General features: G+C 37.2%; 1 protein-coding gene across 14 annotated transcripts in view; it reads left to right on the forward strand.

Annotated features, from left to right (window-relative positions):
• Positions 1-18,528, forward strand: part of RAPGEF2 (Rap guanine nucleotide exchange factor 2) — a 245,809-nt gene that overhangs the window by 97,207 nt on the left and 130,074 nt on the right. For all 14 annotated transcript variants that reach the window (XM_044767026.2, XM_044767028.2, XM_044767032.2 and 11 more), the window contains exon 4: positions 8,246-8,329. In XM_044767026.2, coding sequence (XP_044622961.2) covers positions 8,246-8,329 — 84 coding nt within the window. The remainder of the gene's footprint in view (positions 1-8,245; positions 8,330-18,528) is intronic.

The following is an 18,528-nucleotide window of genomic DNA, read 5'->3' on the forward strand; positions in this document are numbered from 1 at the left end:
GGGCAGGGTTGGTGGGCAGAAGGAGGAGAGGAGGGTCTTTCTAGTTTATAGCTATTTCTAGAACGTCTTTAAGATTTACTGTTTTTGTATTCTTAGTTCTAATGTGCTTACTTTTATAAAACCTGAATCTTTAAAAGAGATAACTCAGTAATAAAGAAATTATGATGATCTTATTTGGTTTGGCAGGTAGTAAATGTTCACTAAATTCAATGTGATTGTTGATTGAATGATCATTCTCTGCAAATGCCAACTCAAGCAAATGTAGCTCTTGAGAGTTAACATTTGCATTTTTTGGAGAAGGTAGAGAAATAGCTCATCTGTCAGGTAAACGAAATTATAAGTGGGAGATATTGAGAGGACCAGTTTCTTATTGTCACCTCCTTCATCTTTTCCAAGCCTTGGCTGACATGTAGAGGTAAGCTAATTATGGGCTAATCAGTGGGTATTCAGGGTACCAGAATATTTGCTGTCACAGTATTTTATCATTGGTCGCCTACTACTTCATGTATGTTTTATGATCAGTGCCAGGAAAGCTGAGTTTACAAACTTTGTATTTATGTTTTCCATAGTAATTTTGCTTTCAGAATGGACAGTTATGGAATAACTGAGAAGTCAATGAACATTACATTTCTTTTTTCTTCTTTTTTTTTTGAGGAAGATTATCCCTGAGCTAACTGCTGCCAATCGTCCTCTTTTTGCTGAGGAAGACTGGCCCTGAGCTAACATCCATGCCCATCTTCCTCTACTTTATATGTGGGATGCCTACCACAGCATGGCTTTGCCAAGCGGTGCCATGTCTGTACCCAGGATCCAAACCAGTGAACCCTGGGCCACCGAAGTGCAACATGCAAACTTAACTGCTGTGCCACTGGGCCAGCCCCTGAATATTACATTTCTTTATGTCACAGTTAAGCTAAACCATGGTGACATTGATTGCACATTTCTTTTCCCCCTGAGGAAGATTCACCTTGAGCTAACATCCATTGCCAATCTTCCTCCTTTTTTCTTTTTTTCATGTGGGTCACCACCACAGCATGGCTGCTAACAGACGAGTGGTGTGGGTCCATGCCCGAGAACTGAACCTGGGCTGCTGAAGCAGAGCGCTCTGAACTTAACCACTAGGCCACAGGGGCTGGCCCCTGATTGGACTTTTTAACATGATAAAAAACTATAGAATAATTATTATTTGCATTTAATGAGCATCATTCATTTAATTCTCGCAGCAGTTCTACTAACTTGCCCAAGGCCATGGCAATCTACCTTAATTTCCTATTTTTCTAGCTTTTATTTCCTTGACCAACCTTTTGGTGGTAAAGGGAACATTTTAAAAGCAGATTAAGTTTCCAAAATAATTTCTTTGTTTCATCTTTATTTTCAATGTTTTATTTCTTGTTATTACAAAAGCTTTAAACTATTCTTATCTCTGGCAGAACAAATTTTTGCTTGATATAAGTCAGAATTTAGTAATAATGCTGTCACCTTATGTTAAAAAAAAGACAAGTGAGCTTTCTTCCCTAAATGGTAAATGATTGTTGATTATAAAAGCTAATGATTAAAAACTGGGGAGAAAAGGGTAGAAATTATTTTTGGAGATATTTTGCATTTTCATTTGAGAAATCATTTTACTTTTATGGTTTCATTGGAACTAAACTCTTATTTGACAATATTTCCCTTTGTTTTCTTGAGGCATTGCTGTTGAGGACTACGTAGTTTTGAAATTGGTAAAGAATGGACTTGGGGAAAACAGTGATCAGCTGCTGATTTACTTTGGAAGCAAGTAGCAAAAGGAGAATGATTAGGTGATAGTGATTGGCATTTTAAGTAACTAAATTATTCAGAATTGTAAGTAGAATTTAGTGTCCTTTAAAAACGTTTGGAATCCGTTTACCAAGGGGAAAAAAAATGACTTGGCAGAGATTCCCAAAGACTTCCTTGCAACACACTTGTGATTCATTGGGACATGAGGAAAAGGTAGCAGGCAGCTTCCATGTTGAACTGTTAAAAGAAATGGGTGTGCTCTGTACTTCCTCTCTGCCCCTCCCACTGGCTAGAATGTGGATATGGTGCTGAGATTTGGAGCTGCTGCCTCAGAACATGAGATGGAAGCTGCCAGTGGAGGATGACTGAGCCACACAATAGAAAGAGCCTGGGTGTGGATACCATTGAGCCACCATATCAGCCTTGGGGTCCTGGTGCTAAGACTGTTATTATGTGTGTGAGAAAGAAGTGAACTTCCTCCTTGGTTAAGCCGTTGCTGTGTTTTGCATTTTGTTTTAATAGTAACTGAGCCTGTATCCTCACTAATATATTTGGTAAACTTGGCTCTATAAAATAAAATTACTTACACGTGGCAAGAAGCACAGTAAACAAAGGCAAAGCATAAGCAACAAACTGAGGAAAAAGGTATTCGTAGCCCATGTTTTCAAAAGCCTAATTTTTAATAAAGTGCTTCTAGGTAAGAAAAAGTCCCAAGTAGAAAATTGGCTAAAAATTATGAACTGATTTCACAGAAAAAGAAATAGATATGGGTCATGAACATAAGAAAAAAGATGCTTTTATGATAATAACAAAAAGAAATGAAAAATAAAATTACACTAAATACCACTTTCATCAAAGCAGATTGGCGAAAACCCAAAGGATTGATAAAAAGCCTCAATGATAGATGCCTTGTGCTCACCTATGGCTTGCCCCTCACCCATGCTGCATCAGCCACACCTCACTGGCCTGTTGCAAGACAGTGTCAGCCTGTGCTCTTTGCACTTGTGCTTGGATCCTCCCTGCCTTTTGCCTGGAATGCTGATCCCTTAGGGATCCCTTTCGCTAACTCATCTCCTTTAATCAAATGTGCTCTTCTCAGTGAGACTTGTCCTGATCACCCATTTAAAACTGTAACACACTACTCATTTTCTATCCTACAGTAATTTTTTCTCCAGAGCACTGACTTATAGTTTACCAATTTATTGTTTTTATTGTTTATTATCTGTATTGTCCAACTGGAATATAAGCTCCATGAAGGCAGGGAGCTGTTTTTGCCCCGTTGAGTATGACGTTGGCTGGTCATATATGGCCTTTATTATGTTGTAATTTCCTTCTATCCCCATTTTGTTAAGAGTTTTTTTTTTTTTAATCATAAATGGCTGTTGGATCTTGTCAAATGCTTGCTCTGCATCTATTGAGATGATCATGTAGTTTTTATTCCTCATTTTGTTACTGTGGTGTATTACATTGATTTGCAGATATTGAACCATCCCTGTGTCTCTGTTTTAAATTCCACTTGATCATGGTGTAAGATCTTTTTGATATATTGCTGTATTTGGGTTGCCAATATTTTGTGGAGGATTTTTGCATCTATGTTCATCAGCAATATTGGCCTGCAGTTTTCCTTTTTTATGCTGTCCTTGTCAGGCTTTGGTATCAGAGTGATGTTAGCCTCGTAGAATGTGTTAGGAAGTATTCTGTCTTCCCTAATTTTTTGGAATAGCTTAAGAATTGGTGTTAAATACTATTTGAACGTTTGGTAGAATTCACCAGGGAAGCCATTTGGTCCTGAACTTTTATTTTTTTGGATGTTTTTGATTAGTGTTTCAATCTCTTTACTTGTGATGGGTCTAATTGAGATGGTCTGTTTCTTCTTGATTCAGCTTTGGGAGGTTGTAAGAGTCTAAGAATTTATCCATTTCCTATAGATTGTCCAATTTGTTGACATATAGCTTTTCATAGTGTTCTGTTATAATCATTTGTGTTTCTGTGGCATCCATTGTAATTTCTCCTGTTTTATTTCTAACTTTATCTGAGCGTTCTCTCTTTTTTCCTTTTTAAGTCTGGCCAGGGGTTTGCCAATTTTATCTTCTCAAAGAGCCAGCTCTTTGTTTCATTGATCCTTCCTATTGCATTTTTGTTTCTACTGTCTTTTTTGCATTTATTTCTACTCTGATTTTTATTATTTCCCTCCTTTGCTGACTTTGGGCTTTGTTCTTCTTTTTCTAATTCAGTTAGGTGTAGTTTGAGTTAGCTTATTTGGGATTTTTCTTGTTTGTTATGGTGAGCCTGTATTGCATTGCAATGAATTTCCTTCTTAGTACTGCTTTTGCTGCATCCAATGTGAATTGGTATGGTACATTTTCATTTGTCTCCAGATATTTTTTTATTTCTCCTTTAATTTCTTCAGTGATCCTTTGTTTGTTCAGTAGCATGCTGTTTAGTGTCCACATCTTTGTCCCTTTCTCAGGTTTTTTTCTTGTAGTTAATTTCTAGTTCCATAGCAATGTGGTCAGAAAAGGTGCTTGTTATTATTTCAATCTTCTTAAAGTTATTGAGGCTTTCCTTATTTCTCAACATATGGTCTATCCTTGAGAGTGTTCCAGGCATGCTTGAGAAGAATGTGTATTTTGCTGTTTTGGGATGAAGTGTTCTCTATATGTCTCTTAAGTCCAACTGGTCTATCTTTTCATTTAATTCCACTGTTTGCTTGTTCACTTTCTGTCTGGATGATCTATCCATTGATGTGAGTGGAGTGTTTAGGTCCCCTTCTATTATTGTGTTGTTAATGTCTCCTTTCAGGTTTGTTAATGTTTACTTTGTGTACTTGGTGCTCCTGTGTTGGGTGCATAGATATTTATAAGTGTTATGTCTTTTTGGAGGAGTGTCCCTTTGATGATTATACACTGCCCCTCTTTGTCTCTCTTTACCTGTCTTATCTTGAAATCTACTGTCTGCTCTAAGTATTGCAACACCTGCTTTCTTTTGTTTGCCATTAGCTTAGAGTATCGTTTTCTATCCTTACACTCTGAGCCTGTGTTTGTCATTGGAGTTGAGATGTGTTTCCCGGAGCCAGTATGTTGTTGGGTCTTCTTCTTTAATCCATCTCACCACTCTGTGTCTTTTTCTTGGAGAATTCAATCCATTTACATTTAGAGTGATTATTGATGTAGGAGGGCTTATTGCTGCCATTTTATTGCTCGTTTTCCATTTCTCCTGCGTTTCCTTTGTCTCTCATCACGTGTATTTCAAACTACCAATTTGATTAGGTAGTTTTTTATGCTGTATTTCTTAGTTTTCTTATTTATTATTTGTGTCTCTGTTAGTGATTATGCTGAGGTTTCTATGCAAAATCTTGTAGATGAGATAGTCCATTTTCTGATGACGTCTTAGTTCCTTAGACTATGCTGATTCAATCTCTTTCCTCTTCTCCTCCTAAGTTGTTTCTGTCACATCTTATTCCATTTTGGATTGTGAGTTGGTGGTTAAAATGACAAGATTATCTTTGTTTTTGGTGTTTTCCTTCCCTTTATCTTTAATGTTATACTTGAGTATTTGCTAACCTGTTCTGATGGATAGCTATAATTTTCTGTTTTTGTCTACCTATTTATCCTCTTACTCAGGGCTTTGTAGCCTCTCTCTTCTGTTTTTTCTGGTATGAAGGCCTTCTTGAAGATTTCTTGTAGGGGGCTCTTGTGGCGATGAACTCCCTTAGCTTTTGTTTATATGGGAAAGTTTTTATTTCTCTGTCATATCTGAAGGATATTTTTGTAGGCTAGAGTATTCTTGGCTGAATGTTTTTGTCTTTCAAGCATTTGAATATATCATTACACTCTCTCCTAGCCTGTAAGGTTTCTGCTGAGAAATCTGCTGAAAGGCTAATAGGGGTTCCCTTGTAAGTTATTTTCTTCTGCCTTGCTGCCCTTAGTATGTTTTCTTTGTCATTGACTTTTGCCAGCTTCACTACTATATGTCTTGCAGTAGACCTTTTTACATTGACATCTTTAGGATATCTGGTGGCCTCTTTCACATGAATTTCCAGCTTCTTCCCCAAATTTGGAAGTTCTCTGCTATTATTTCTTTGAACAAGCTCTCTGCTCCATTCTCCTTCTCTTCTCCCTCTGGAATAGCTATAATCCTTATGTTGCATTTCCTAATTGAGTTGGATATTTCTTGGAGACTTCCTTCATTTCTTTTTAGTCTTAGTTCTTCCTCCTCCTCCATCTGAAGCATTTCTATATTTCTATCCTCAATGTTGCTGATTTGTTGCTCCATGCTATCAGCTCTGCTATTCAGGGAATCTATATTCTGCTTTATCTCTTCCATTGTGTTTTTCATATCCAATATTTCTTTTTTTCTCTCTTCTTTTTTAAAGATTGGCACCTGAACTAACAACTGTGGCCAATCTTTTTTTTTTTTTCCTGCTTTATCTCTCCAAATCCCCCCTAGTACATAGTTGTATATCTTAGTTGCAGGTCCTTCTAGTTGTGGCATATGGGATGCCGCCTCAGTGTGGCCTGATGAGCGGTGGTGCCATGTCTGCGCCCAGGATCCGAACCAGCGAAACCCTGGGCTGCTGCAGCGGAGCATGTGAACTTAACCACTTGGCCATGGGGCCAGCCCCTATCCAATATTTCTGATTGGTTCTTCTTTATGATTTCAATCTCTTTTGTGAAGTAGCTCCTGAAATCATTGAACTATCTATCTACATTCTCTTTTAACTCCTTGAGTTTTTTAATGATAGCTATTTTGAATTCTCTGTCATTTAGGTTATACATTTCTATTTTCATGATTGATTTCTGGATACTTGTCATTTTCCTTCTGGTCCAGAGATTTCATATATTTTTTCATACTGCTAGACGGTGTGGATTTGTGCTTCTGCATTGTGGTAGTATTTGATTGCTTCTTCCACCTGTTGCCACTGGGTGGGACTCAAGAGCTGCATCTTCTGAGCCTGCTGCAATCCACGGGACAGCTCCCAGGTGCTGGGCTGGCGTGCTGGGTGGGGAGGGGAGGGATGCTTTATTTTTCTTGCATGATCTCAGGGCATTCTCACTCTGCCTTTGCTGTCTGCTCTCCTGGGATGTTGGCTTGATGAAGACACCCCCATGATAGCTAGTCACCCCTGTGAGGGGCTTTTCCCTCAGCTGTGAGGAATCTCAGAGATCTATGGCGTTACTGCAGAGGACTGCCACTCCCTTCCTGCTTTCCCCCCTGTAGGACATTCACAATCCCTGGGTTGCTGTCCGTCAGGAAGAAAAGAATCATTCTCTTACCTCATTCCAGTTTCTTGTGAGTGTGGGGGGTGGCTTCAGCTCCTCCACTTTCCGACATATGGCTGCGTGGGTCTCTCAGACGTCTTTTGTGTTGTGCAGATGTCCTCTGTTGGAATATGAATGGCCTTTTGATTGTATCTTTGAGAGGAGAACCCACTCCACCATGATGCTGATGTCACTCCCTCACAGGACAGTTGAAGTGATAGAAAATGATTCGTAAACTGTAAAGCACTAAATTGATACCAGTTGTCCCCTTACTGTATCGGTCCTTGTTTAATTTAATTCTAGGGATATTTTTTTGTTATTGTTGTTTCCTGAAGTATCCTAAACACCTGGAAGGCCTTGTCATAAAATTGTTACACATTTGTTAAGTAGATATAACAAACTATCTTAGTAAGGCTGTGGGGAAGCAGGTAAGCAAAGAAGTTGCTAACCACCTGTGGAGAACAATTTTAGAATATTTATCAAAATTAGGTATATGTACCGTTTGACTCAACAGTTGCACTTCTAGTTACTAGTTACAGTTATTATTGTACATACAGATTACTCTGCCGTTTTTATTTTTTTTAAGTAATTGCGTATTATTACAAACAATTGAAATGAGTGGCTGTAGGGAGTTGCTCAAGTCAAATATGGCACGTCTAGAAGATGTCTTCCAATGAAAAGATCTCTAAGAGTTGTTTCAAAGGAAAGAACACTGTAGAGTGTGCTGTCTTTTCTGTAAAAAGAAAAAAAGATGGTGGAGGGAATAAGAATATATGTCTATTTCTGTGTGCATGAAGAAATTTTGAAAGAATATCCAACAAGTGTGGTACAGAAATGTGAGAGCTTGGTAGACAGTGGAATAGGTTGGGAAGACTGAGTTTCACTATTTAGCTCTTTATGTTTTTTTGTTTTATGAAGCAAGGAAAAATGTTTTAGTTCAAAAAAATTAAACTAAAAAAGAAACTTGGAATGCTAAGTGCTATAGCTTTAAAGAACATTTAAAACAAATATACTGATAAATAGCTTTAGCTTATTTGAGGGGTAAAAAGTAATTTAAAAAAGAATTACAATAGTCAAATAATGGTATTTTATGTACATGTTTTGTGCTATTTCATTGTTCTTCATGATTCTAAAAATAACATGGGTATTGTACTTTGTGCTATATTATGTTTTGATTTCTTTTTGGTTGTAGATAATCATCTGATTCTATTGTTTTTTCTTTTCAGTCCTGATGATATTGGGACCTGCTGGTATATCCTCCTCTCTGGTTCCGTGTTCATTAAGGAATCCATGTTTCTTCCAAGAAGCAGGTATTGTATAGACATTCTGTAGGAGATTAGCCATGAACCTTGAAATTCTTTTTCAGAATTCTTTTCTCTTCCTGTTTCCTCCTCCACTGACACAAAGCAAGGCAGTACCTTGGGATGTTGATACATAAATCTGTAAGGAAGGACTGTTTTATATTGTAAACATTGTTCAATCTTCTTAACAAACAGCAAGAACAAAAGATATGCCAGTGACATGTTTATTTGTTACATGAACATGTCAGCTTATTTAGGGCACTTTTGTCCCTAGGGAGTAGAATCTGCCTCTTTAACAGGCGATCTCATAAACATCTAAAGAGATGCAAAGAAAGTTCATTGAGACCACATGGAATTAGAAATGGAAAGCCAGGAACCACTGTTAACTTTTCTGCCTCTCAGGACCATATGGTCTCTCATCTTTGCATCTGTCTGTGGACTGGCTTCCCACTCTCTAATGCTATTAATTTCTTTCTCCCTGTGATTTTGGCTTGTATATGCCGACTGTTGAGTTATGACCTTATATCCCTCATGTTTATACAATTTGACTGCAGTGCCTGTGTCTTTTTTTTGGATTCTTCAGGCTACGATCTGATTGTCTATGCTAGGGGCAGATGTGTACCTAGGTCCAATCAGCTGTGGCCAAAGAGGGTTAGGGCCCATCTGTTACATACATGGCTGCCTATGTTCGGGTTCCCGGAGGGTGTCAGCTACTAAGTTGCAGTAGTTATTTGTTCCCCGAATTGTGTATTTTTCACAATTAAGTATTTTTATTTTGACTAAAGATTTTTTAAAAATTTTAACTAATTCAATATCTTTATTTAAAATTACTAAATAAATATTTTATGTAAATGGACTAAGTTTATTAAAATGTAGTGATCTTCTCCCCCCCACCTTTTATAACCTGTCTCATAAAAATATTAAAATATATTCTTAATAAATAATTCTGAATGGGTCAGGGACATATGAAGAATCTATTTTAAAGATGTGAATACATTTTTATAAAAAGTCAGTCAGTGAGACAGGAGAGGTAATTTATACTGTAGAGACTGATTGACCTGGGTGTGGGAAAAAAGGTTTTGGGATGGGCCTTTGGCAGCCAGAATGGGTAGTGAAAGAGTGCCAGAGCACATTGCATCTAGTGAAAAACAATCTCTGGTGCCATTCTCATGCCTCTTTGCCCTTCTGCTTCCCTGAGATCAGACTGGCAGGCAGTATTTTCTTAGGCAAATGGCCCCATGAGGGAGGGAAGCTCTATTGTCTATTTGTTGTTCTTATAGTAGCAAGAGTCATAGTAATGGTAATAGTGTTGGTGGTGGTAGTAGTAGTAATAGAAGTGGTAATAGTTATAGTAGTAAATATAATGATAGAAAAATAGCGAAGGCTTTGATAGTGATTTCTATTTGCCAGGCACCATTCTAAAATCTTTATATATGTTGAATCATTTAGTTTCATAACCATCATTTGAGACAGGTGCAATTATTACCTGCATTTTGTGACTGAGAAAACTCTGGCAGTGTGAGATGGTGGATGGTTGTACTTCCTAGAATTCTGCCGAGGAAGTATGGAGTGACCCTGTGAACCAACTCCTATAATTCTAGAATTCTGTTTCCAGGAGGAATGGAGAATTGAATAGGAACACTTGCCTACTCCTTCAAACACAGGACCTACTATTTGGTCCCTTTTTGGAAACTCTAGCTCTTTTTGAACTTGGAAGAAAGTGTAGGCAAACAATATTTAAGCATTAGCATATTTTTAAAATTACATATAATTTTAATGTAAAAAGTGCTAATTACTATATAAATTATCAAAGATAAGGAGAAGGAAAAACATCAACTAAAATCTCTCCTCCAAGATAATTATTCTTTAATAGTATTCTAGTGTTTTTCTGTCTAGTCTCATGTGTGTGTTCCACATACTTAAGAGCATACTTTGTAAATAATTTAATATCTTGCTTATTTCAATTAAAGAACATATGTATGCATTGCCTCATAACATTAAAAACTCTTTATAAAGGCTTACTCTTTATAAATTTTAATGTCTGTTTAATATTCAGTCATTTGAACTTTCCACAATTTAGTTAGTGATTGTAAAGGGTAAATTTTTGATACTTTTTATTATAAATAATGCTATAATGAATGTGATTTGAAATTTATGCATCTTAAAACAGAGGTTAGTGATTTGATCATCATCTTGATACAAGGTCTGTTGTACAAACTAAATCTATAGACCGAGGTCCTAGAACAGTGAAGGAGCCTGTGATGGTCTTTCTTGACTACCAGCCATCATCAACTCGTCAAGTAACAGCTTGTTCTAACTTCTGGAAAGGGAAACTAATGTTTAGAAGATTGCTGTTCTAAAGAAAGATGACTTGCAGTTCAGACCTATTTCACGAACACATTGAACTCTGCGTCTTTATTTTAAAAGATGACATAAGTTGCTCTTTCTCTGGCTGGATGTCAAATGCATGCAAGTCAGTACTTTAATAGGATGAAGGAAGGAATGGTGTTGCAGACTGAATGACAAGCTAGTACTATCTATAGCTTATTCCTTCACGTTGCACCTGGTGACATTTGCTCTGTCCAAGTTGTTTGTTCCCTTTGGAGATGTTGCCTTAGGAATAGTACTGAGATTGTTTTAACAAGAAAGAGTCTTCACTGGTACTATGCTAAAGGCTGACATTTGTGATTCATATATATTTCTCTCTCTAGAAAATACTGAGGCTTGATTTCATGTGGATTAGGTGTTAGAAACAGTCTGGTTTTATAAAACAACTAGTTCACAGATGATTCTCTACATTTACCATGTTTTTATCATGTTAGCCTGGAAATCGGTTATCAGTATATATAATAAGTAACCTGATCATTCTCTTGAAAGTTTTAACTCATTTTGATAGGTAATTCATCCTTAAAAGTTAGTTTTGAATCAAAGTAGTTGGAGCAAAATTTTAATATTTTTAACTAATTCTCATGAAATTTCTTTGACATCTGATATTATCATGTAAGAAGGGTGTTATATACATTGCAGAAAATCTGTCATATGGCTTCCAGATTTCATTAGCTTTATTGAATTCCTCAAGTTCCTAAGTTGAATTCCTAAGTTGACACTTAGGCCAGCATTTTATGTTTTATTTTACTTTTAGACAGATAAGGGTTGTTTTGGTTGCATAGCTTTACTTTGGTTGTTCAAACGTGAATATTGTTCGTTGATAAGATTGATAACATTTATGGAATCTATGAATTCCTTCGTGACTGTCAGTGACGGCTTACTCACTTTTCCCCATTCCAAGCAATTTCAGTGATGTAAATGTTATTTTTGTGAGTTTTATTTTAGATTTATTAGAAATTTATCAAGTTTTGAAACATTGAGATTTGTACAATGGATGTAATGTCACTTATAATGTTGTTACATATAACGTCGCCCTAAGATAGGGCTAAACTCTTATTTGGAATACAATTTGTATTCTTGAAGCAATGTACAATTTATGGTTTTGTTTTTCTTAAAGTCTTATTTAAAATAAACTCAATTTTTTTGTATGATCAGAAAGATGGTGAGCAAAGGTAATCGTGAAATGCAGCAAAGGTTGTTCTCGTTCTCATTTAGGAAAATGTCAGCTAGGACATTTGTCATAGATGAATATAGAAGCAGTGTAAACTCCATGTGTGTCTCCAAACCTGTAAGCAAAGCAGTTGTGGTCACGGAGTAGTACAGGTCGTGTGCTGTATATCTCACTCCATGACGTACTGTTTACATCCATAGTCATGGTAGTTGATATGTTAAGACAATGACAGGCAGAGGCTAGTGAAATATCTTGAAGAAGGAGTTTTTTCACTCTAATTTTTCCAAAGGCTTCATTTACAACAGCAGTGGGGCTAGAAAGCAATAGATGAAAATTGTTTTATATAAAGTTGCAGGTTTAGGGGCCAGCCCTGTGGCCAAGTGGTTAAATTTGTGTGCTCCACTCGGCAGCCCATGGTTTCGCCAGTTCGGATCCTGGGCGTAGACATGGTATCACTCATCAGGCCACGCTGAGGCGGCATCCCACATAGCACAACTAGATGAGCCCACAACTAAAAATATACAACTGTGTACCAGGGGGCTTTGAGGAGAAAAAGGAAAAATAAAAATCTTTAAAGTTGCAGGTTTAGAAATTTTTTTTGTTTTTATTGAGTTCATAATAGTTTATGTCATGGTGAAGTTTCAGTTCTTCATTATTTCTTGTCTGTCGCCATATAAATGCTCCCCTTCACTCCCCACCCACCTTCCCCTGGTAACCACTGAACTGTTCTCTTTGTCTGTGTGTTTATCTTCCACATATGAGTGAAGTCATACGGTCTTTGTCTTTCTCAGCCTGGCTTATTTCACTTAACATAATACCCTCCAGGTCCATCCATGTTGTTGCAAATGGGGTGATTTTATCTTTTTTTTATGGCTGAGTAGTATTCCATTGTATATTTATACCACATCTTCTTTATCCAATCATTGGTCGATGGGCCCTTGGATTACTTCCATGTCTTGGCTATTGTGAATAGTGCTGCAGTGATAGAGATGCACAGATCACTTTGGATTGTTGATTTCAAGTTGTTTGGGTAGATACTCAGTAGTGGGATAGCTGGGTCATATGGTGTTCCTATTTTTAGTTTTTTGAGGTATCTCCATACTGTTTTCCAGAGTGCCTGTACCAATTTGCATTCCCACCAGCAGTGTATAAGGGTTTCCTTTTCTCCACACCCTGTCCAATATTTGTTATTTTTAGTCTTAGTGATTATAGCCATTTTAACAAGTGTAAAATGGTATCTTAGTGTGGTTTTGATTTGTATTTCCCTGATGATTAGTGATGTTGAACATCTTTTCATGTGCTTATTGGCCATCTGTATCTCTTATTTGGAAAAATGTCTGTTCATAGCCTCTGCCCATTTTTTGATTGGTCTGTTTTTTTGTTGTTCAGTTGTGTGAGTTCTTTATATATTGTGGAGATTGGCTCCTTGTCAGTTGTATGATTTGCAAATATTTTCCCCCAGTTGGTGGGTTGTCTTTTTGTTTTGATCCTACTTTCTTTTGCCTTGCAGAAGCTCTTTAGTCTGATCAAGTCCCACTTGTTTATTTTTTCTTTTGTTTCCCTTGTCTGAGAAGACATGGTATTCGAAAAGATCATTTTAAGTTTGACAGCACAGAGTATATTACGTATATTTTCCTCCAGAAGTTTTATCGTTTCAGGACTTATCTTCAAGTCTTTTATCCATTTTGAGTTTACTTTTGCGTATGGCGTGAGATAATGGTCTACTTTCATTCTTTTGCAAGTGGTTGTCCAGATTTCCCAACACCATTTATTGAAGAGACTATCTTTTCTCCATTGTATGTTCTTGCCACCTTTGTGGAAGATAAGCTGTCTATAGATGTGCGGTTTTATTTCTGGGCTTTCAGTTCTGTTCCATTGATCTGTGTGCCTGTTTTTTTTACCAGTACCATGCTGTTTTGATTACTATGGCTTTGTAGTACATTTTGAAGTCAGGGATTGTGATGCCTCCAGTTTTGTTCTTTTTTCTCAAGATTGCTTTAGCAATTCAGGGTCTTTGGTTGCCATATATGAATTTTAGTATTCTTTATTCTATTTCTGTAAAGAATGCCATTGGGATTCTGGTTGGGATTGCATCGAGTCTATAGATTGCTTTGAATAGTATGGACATTTTAGCTATGTTTATTCTTCTGATCCATGTGCATGGAATCTCCTTTCATCTCTTTATGTCATCATCTATATCTTTCAATAATGTCTTTTAGTTTTCATTGTATAAGTCTTTTGCCTCCTTGGTTAAATTTATTCCTAGATATTTTATTCTTTTTGTTGGGATTGTAAATGGAATTGTATTCTTGAGTTCTCTTTCTGCAAGTTTGTGTAGAAATGCAACTGATTTTTGTCAGTTGATTTTGTACCTGGCAAATTTACTGTAGCTGTTGATTATTTCTAACAGTTTTCCAGTGGATTCTTTAGGATTTTCTATATGTAAGATCATTTGTCTGAGAACAGTGAGAGTTTCACTTCTTCGTTTCCTATTTGGATTCCTTTTCTTCCTTCCTTCCTTTCTCCCTCCCTCCCTCCCTCTCTCTCTCTCTTTCTCTCTCTCTCTCTCTCTCTCTCTCGCCTAATTGCTCCCGCCAAAACATCCAGTCCTATGTTGAATGACACTGCTGATAGTGAGCACCCTTGTCTTGCGCCTGTTCTCGGGGATGGCGTTCAGTTTTTCCCTATTGAGTATGATGTTGGCTGTGGGTTTGTCATATATGGCCTTTATTATGTAGAGGTAATTTCCTTCTATCCCCATGTTGTTAAAGTTTTTATCCTAAATGGCTCTCAGATCTTATCAAATGCTTTCTCTGCATCTATTGAGATGATCATGTGGGTTTTAGTCCTCATTTTGTTAATGTGGTGTATCACACTGATTGATTTGCAGATGTTGAACCATCCCCATTTCCCTGGTATAAATCCCACTGGATCGTGATGTATGATTTTTTTGGATGTATTGCTGTTTTTGGGTTGCCAATATTTTGTTGAGGATTTTTGCCTCTATATTTGTCAACAGTTTTGGCCTGGAGTTTTCCTTTTTTGTGTTGTCCTTGTCAGGCTTTGGTATCAGACTGATGTTGGCCTCGTAAAATGTGTTAGGAAGTGTTCCATCTTCCCTAATTTTTTGGAATAGCTTGAGAAGGATAGGTATTAAATTCTCTCTGAAAGTTTGGTAGAATTCTCCAGAGAAGCTGTCTTGTCCTGGGCTTTTAATTCTTGGGATGCTTTTAATTACTGTTTCAATCACTTTACTTGTGATTGGTCTAATTCATATTATCTGTTTCTTCTTGATTCAGCTTTGGGAGGTTGTAAGAGTCTAAGAATTTATCCATTTCCTATAGATTGTTCAATTTGTTGACATATAGCTTTTCGTAGTATTTTCTTATAATCCATTGTATTTCTCTGGTATCTGTTGTAATTTCTCCCCTTTTATTTCTAATTTTATTTATCTGAGCTTTCTCTCTTTTTTTCTTTGTAAGTCTGGCCAGGGGTTTGTCAATTTTCTTTATCTTCTCAAAGACCCAGCTCTTTGTTTCATTGATCCTTTCTACTGTCTTTTTGTTTCTACTGTCTTTTTTGCATTTATTTCTGCTTTGATTTTTATTATTTCCCTCCTTCTGCTGACTTTGGGCTTTGTTCTTCTTTTTCTAATTCGGTTAGGTGTAGTTTGAGTTAGCTTATTTGGGATTTTTCTTGTTTGTTAAGGTGAGCCTGTATTGCAATGAATTTCTTTCTTAGTACTGCTTTTGCTGCATCCCATGTGAGTTGGTATGGTACATTTCATTTGTCTCCAGATATATTTTGATTTCTCCTTTAATTTCTTCAATGATCCCTTGGTTGTTCAGTAGCATGCTGTTTAGTGTCCACATCTTTGTCCCTTTCTCAGGTTTTTTTCTTGTAGTTAATTTCTAGTTCCATAGCAGTGTGGTCAGAAAAGGTGCTTGTTGTTATTTCAATCTTCTTAAAGTTGTTGAGGCATGCCTTGTTTCTCACTGTATCATCTATCCTTGAGAGTGTTCCAGGCGCACTTGAGAAGAATGTGTATTCTGCTGTTTTTGGATGGAGTGTTCTCTATATATCTATTAAGTCCAGCTGGTCTATCTTTTCATTTAATTCCACTGTTTGCTTGTTCACTTTCTGTCTGGATGATCTATCCATTGATGTGAGTGGAGTGTTTAGGTCCCCTTCTATTATTGTGTTGTTAATGTCTCCTTTCAGGTTTGTTAATGTTTACTTTGTGTACTTGGTGCTCCTGTGTTGGGTGCATAGATATTTATAAGTGTTATGTCTTCTTGGAGGAGTGTCCCTTTGATGATTATATACTGCCCCTCTTTGTCTCTCTTTACCTATCTTGTCTTGAAGTTTACTTTGTCTGCTCTAAGTATTGCAACACCTGCTTTCTTTTGTTTGCTATCAGCTTGGGAGTATTGTCTTCTATCCTTACACTCGGAGCCTGTGTTTGTTGGAGCTGAGATATGTTTCCTGGAGGCAGCATGTTGTTCTTTAATCCATCTCATCACTCTGTGTCTTTTTATTGGAGAATTCAATCCATTTATATTAGAGTGACTCTTGATAAATGAGGGCTTAATGCTGTCATTCCATTGCTTGTTTTCTGGTTCTCCTGCATTTCCTTTGTTTCTAGTCCCATTTATTTTGGTCTACCAGTGAGTTACATATATTTTTACCTGGGGTTTCTTAATGTTCTCCTTATTTATTATTTCTGTCTCTGTTCCACTTTTTTGTTTAGTGATTATGCTGAGGTTTGTATCCCAAATCTTGTAGATACGTTAATCCATTTTCTGATGGCCTCTTATTTCCTTAGACTAAACTGATGCTGTCCCCTTCCTCTTCCCTTCCTATTTTGTTTTTGTCACATCTTGTTCTGTCTTGTGTTGTGAGTTTGTGGTTAAAATGACAAGATTACAAGATTATGATTGGTTTTGGTGTTTTCCTCCCCTTTATCTTTAATGCTATACTGGAGTATTTGCTAACCTGTTCTGATGTATAGCTACAATTTTCTGAGTTTTTCTATGTATTTATCTCCGTACTTCAGGCCTTGTATTCTCTTTCTCCCTTTCTTTTTTTTTTAATTATGATGGCCTTCTTGTGGTGGGGGGGTCTTGTGGCTATGAACTCCCTTAGTTTTTGTTTATCTGGGAAAGTTTATATTTCTCCATCATATCTGAATAATATTTTCACAGGATAGCGTATTCTTGACAAAAAGTTTTTCTCTGTGAAAGATTTGAATATGTCATTCCAATCTCTCCTAGCCTGTAAGGTTTCTGCAGAGAAATTTGCTGAAAGCCTGATAGGAATTCCTTTGTAGGTTATTTTGTTCTACCTTGCTGCTGTTAGTATTTTTTGTTTGTCATTAACTTTTGCCAGTTTCACTACTATATACCTTGCAGTAAGCCTTTTTATATTGACATATTTAGAAGATCTCACTACTATATGCCTTGCAGTAGGCCTTTTTACATTGACATACTTAGGATTTCTGGTAGCCTCTTTCATATGGATTTCCATCTCCCTCTCCAGGTTTAGGAAGTTCTCTGCTGTTATTTCTTTGAACAAACTTTCTGCTCTGTTCTTCTCTTCTCCTTCTTGAATACGTATAATTCTTATGTTGCATTTCCTAATTGAGTTGGATATTTCTTGGAGACTTTCTTCATTTCTTTTTAGTCTTAGTTCTCTCTCCTTGTCTATCTGGAGCATTTCAGTATGTCTATCCTTGATTATGCCGATTTGCTCCTCTGTGATATCTGTTTGAGTGTTCAGGGAATCCATAGTTTGTTTTATCTCATCTATTATGTCTTTCATCTCCAATATTTCTGATTGCTTCTTTATAGTTTCCATCTCTTTTGTGAAGTAGCTCTTGAACTTGTTGAATTGTTTCTCTGCATTCTCTTTTAACTTGTTCAGTTTTTTGATGATAGATATTTTTAATTCTCTGTCTATTTAGATTACATATTTCTGTGTCCTCATGACTGATTTCTGGGCATTTGTCATTTTCTCTATGGTCTGGAGATTTAATATGATTTTTGATACTGCTAGAGACTGTGGCTCTGTTCTTTCACATTGTCATATTATTTGGTCACTGTTACCACCTGTCAGCACTGGATTGGGGTTGAGTGCTGTGTATTCTGAGCCCTCTGTGATCCTCTGGGATCCCAGGTTTTGCAGCTGGTGTGAGCAGGTGGCGGCAAAGGGCTTTCTTCTGCGTGTTCTTAGGGTTTTCTCGCTCTGCCCTCGCTCTCTGCTCTCCTGCAGTGTTGGCTTGATGAAGTCAGTCCCGTGATAGCTCATCACCTCGGTAGGAGGCTTGCCCCTAGGCTGCGAGGGACCTTGGGGATCTTTGACGTTCCTGCAAAGGGGTGCCCCATCCCCCATTCCTTCCCTCTCAGAGGCCATGCACAATCCTCGGTTTGCAGTCTTTTAGGGAGGGAGCAACGCTTTCTCTTACACTGTTCCACCTCCTTCCTGCATGGCTCCAGCCTCTACCAACCAACATATGGCTGGGTGGGTCTCTCAGATGTCTTTTGTGTTGTGTGGATGGTCTCTGTTGAAATATGAATGTCTTTTTCATTGTATTATGGAGAGGAGAGTTCACCGGGAGAGCTCACTCTGCCATGATGCTGATGTCACTTCC

This window comes from Equus asinus, chromosome 3 (genome assembly GCF_041296235.1).
Source record: "Equus asinus isolate D_3611 breed Donkey chromosome 3, EquAss-T2T_v2, whole genome shotgun sequence".
NCBI lineage: Eukaryota > Metazoa > Chordata > Mammalia > Perissodactyla > Equidae > Equus > Equus asinus.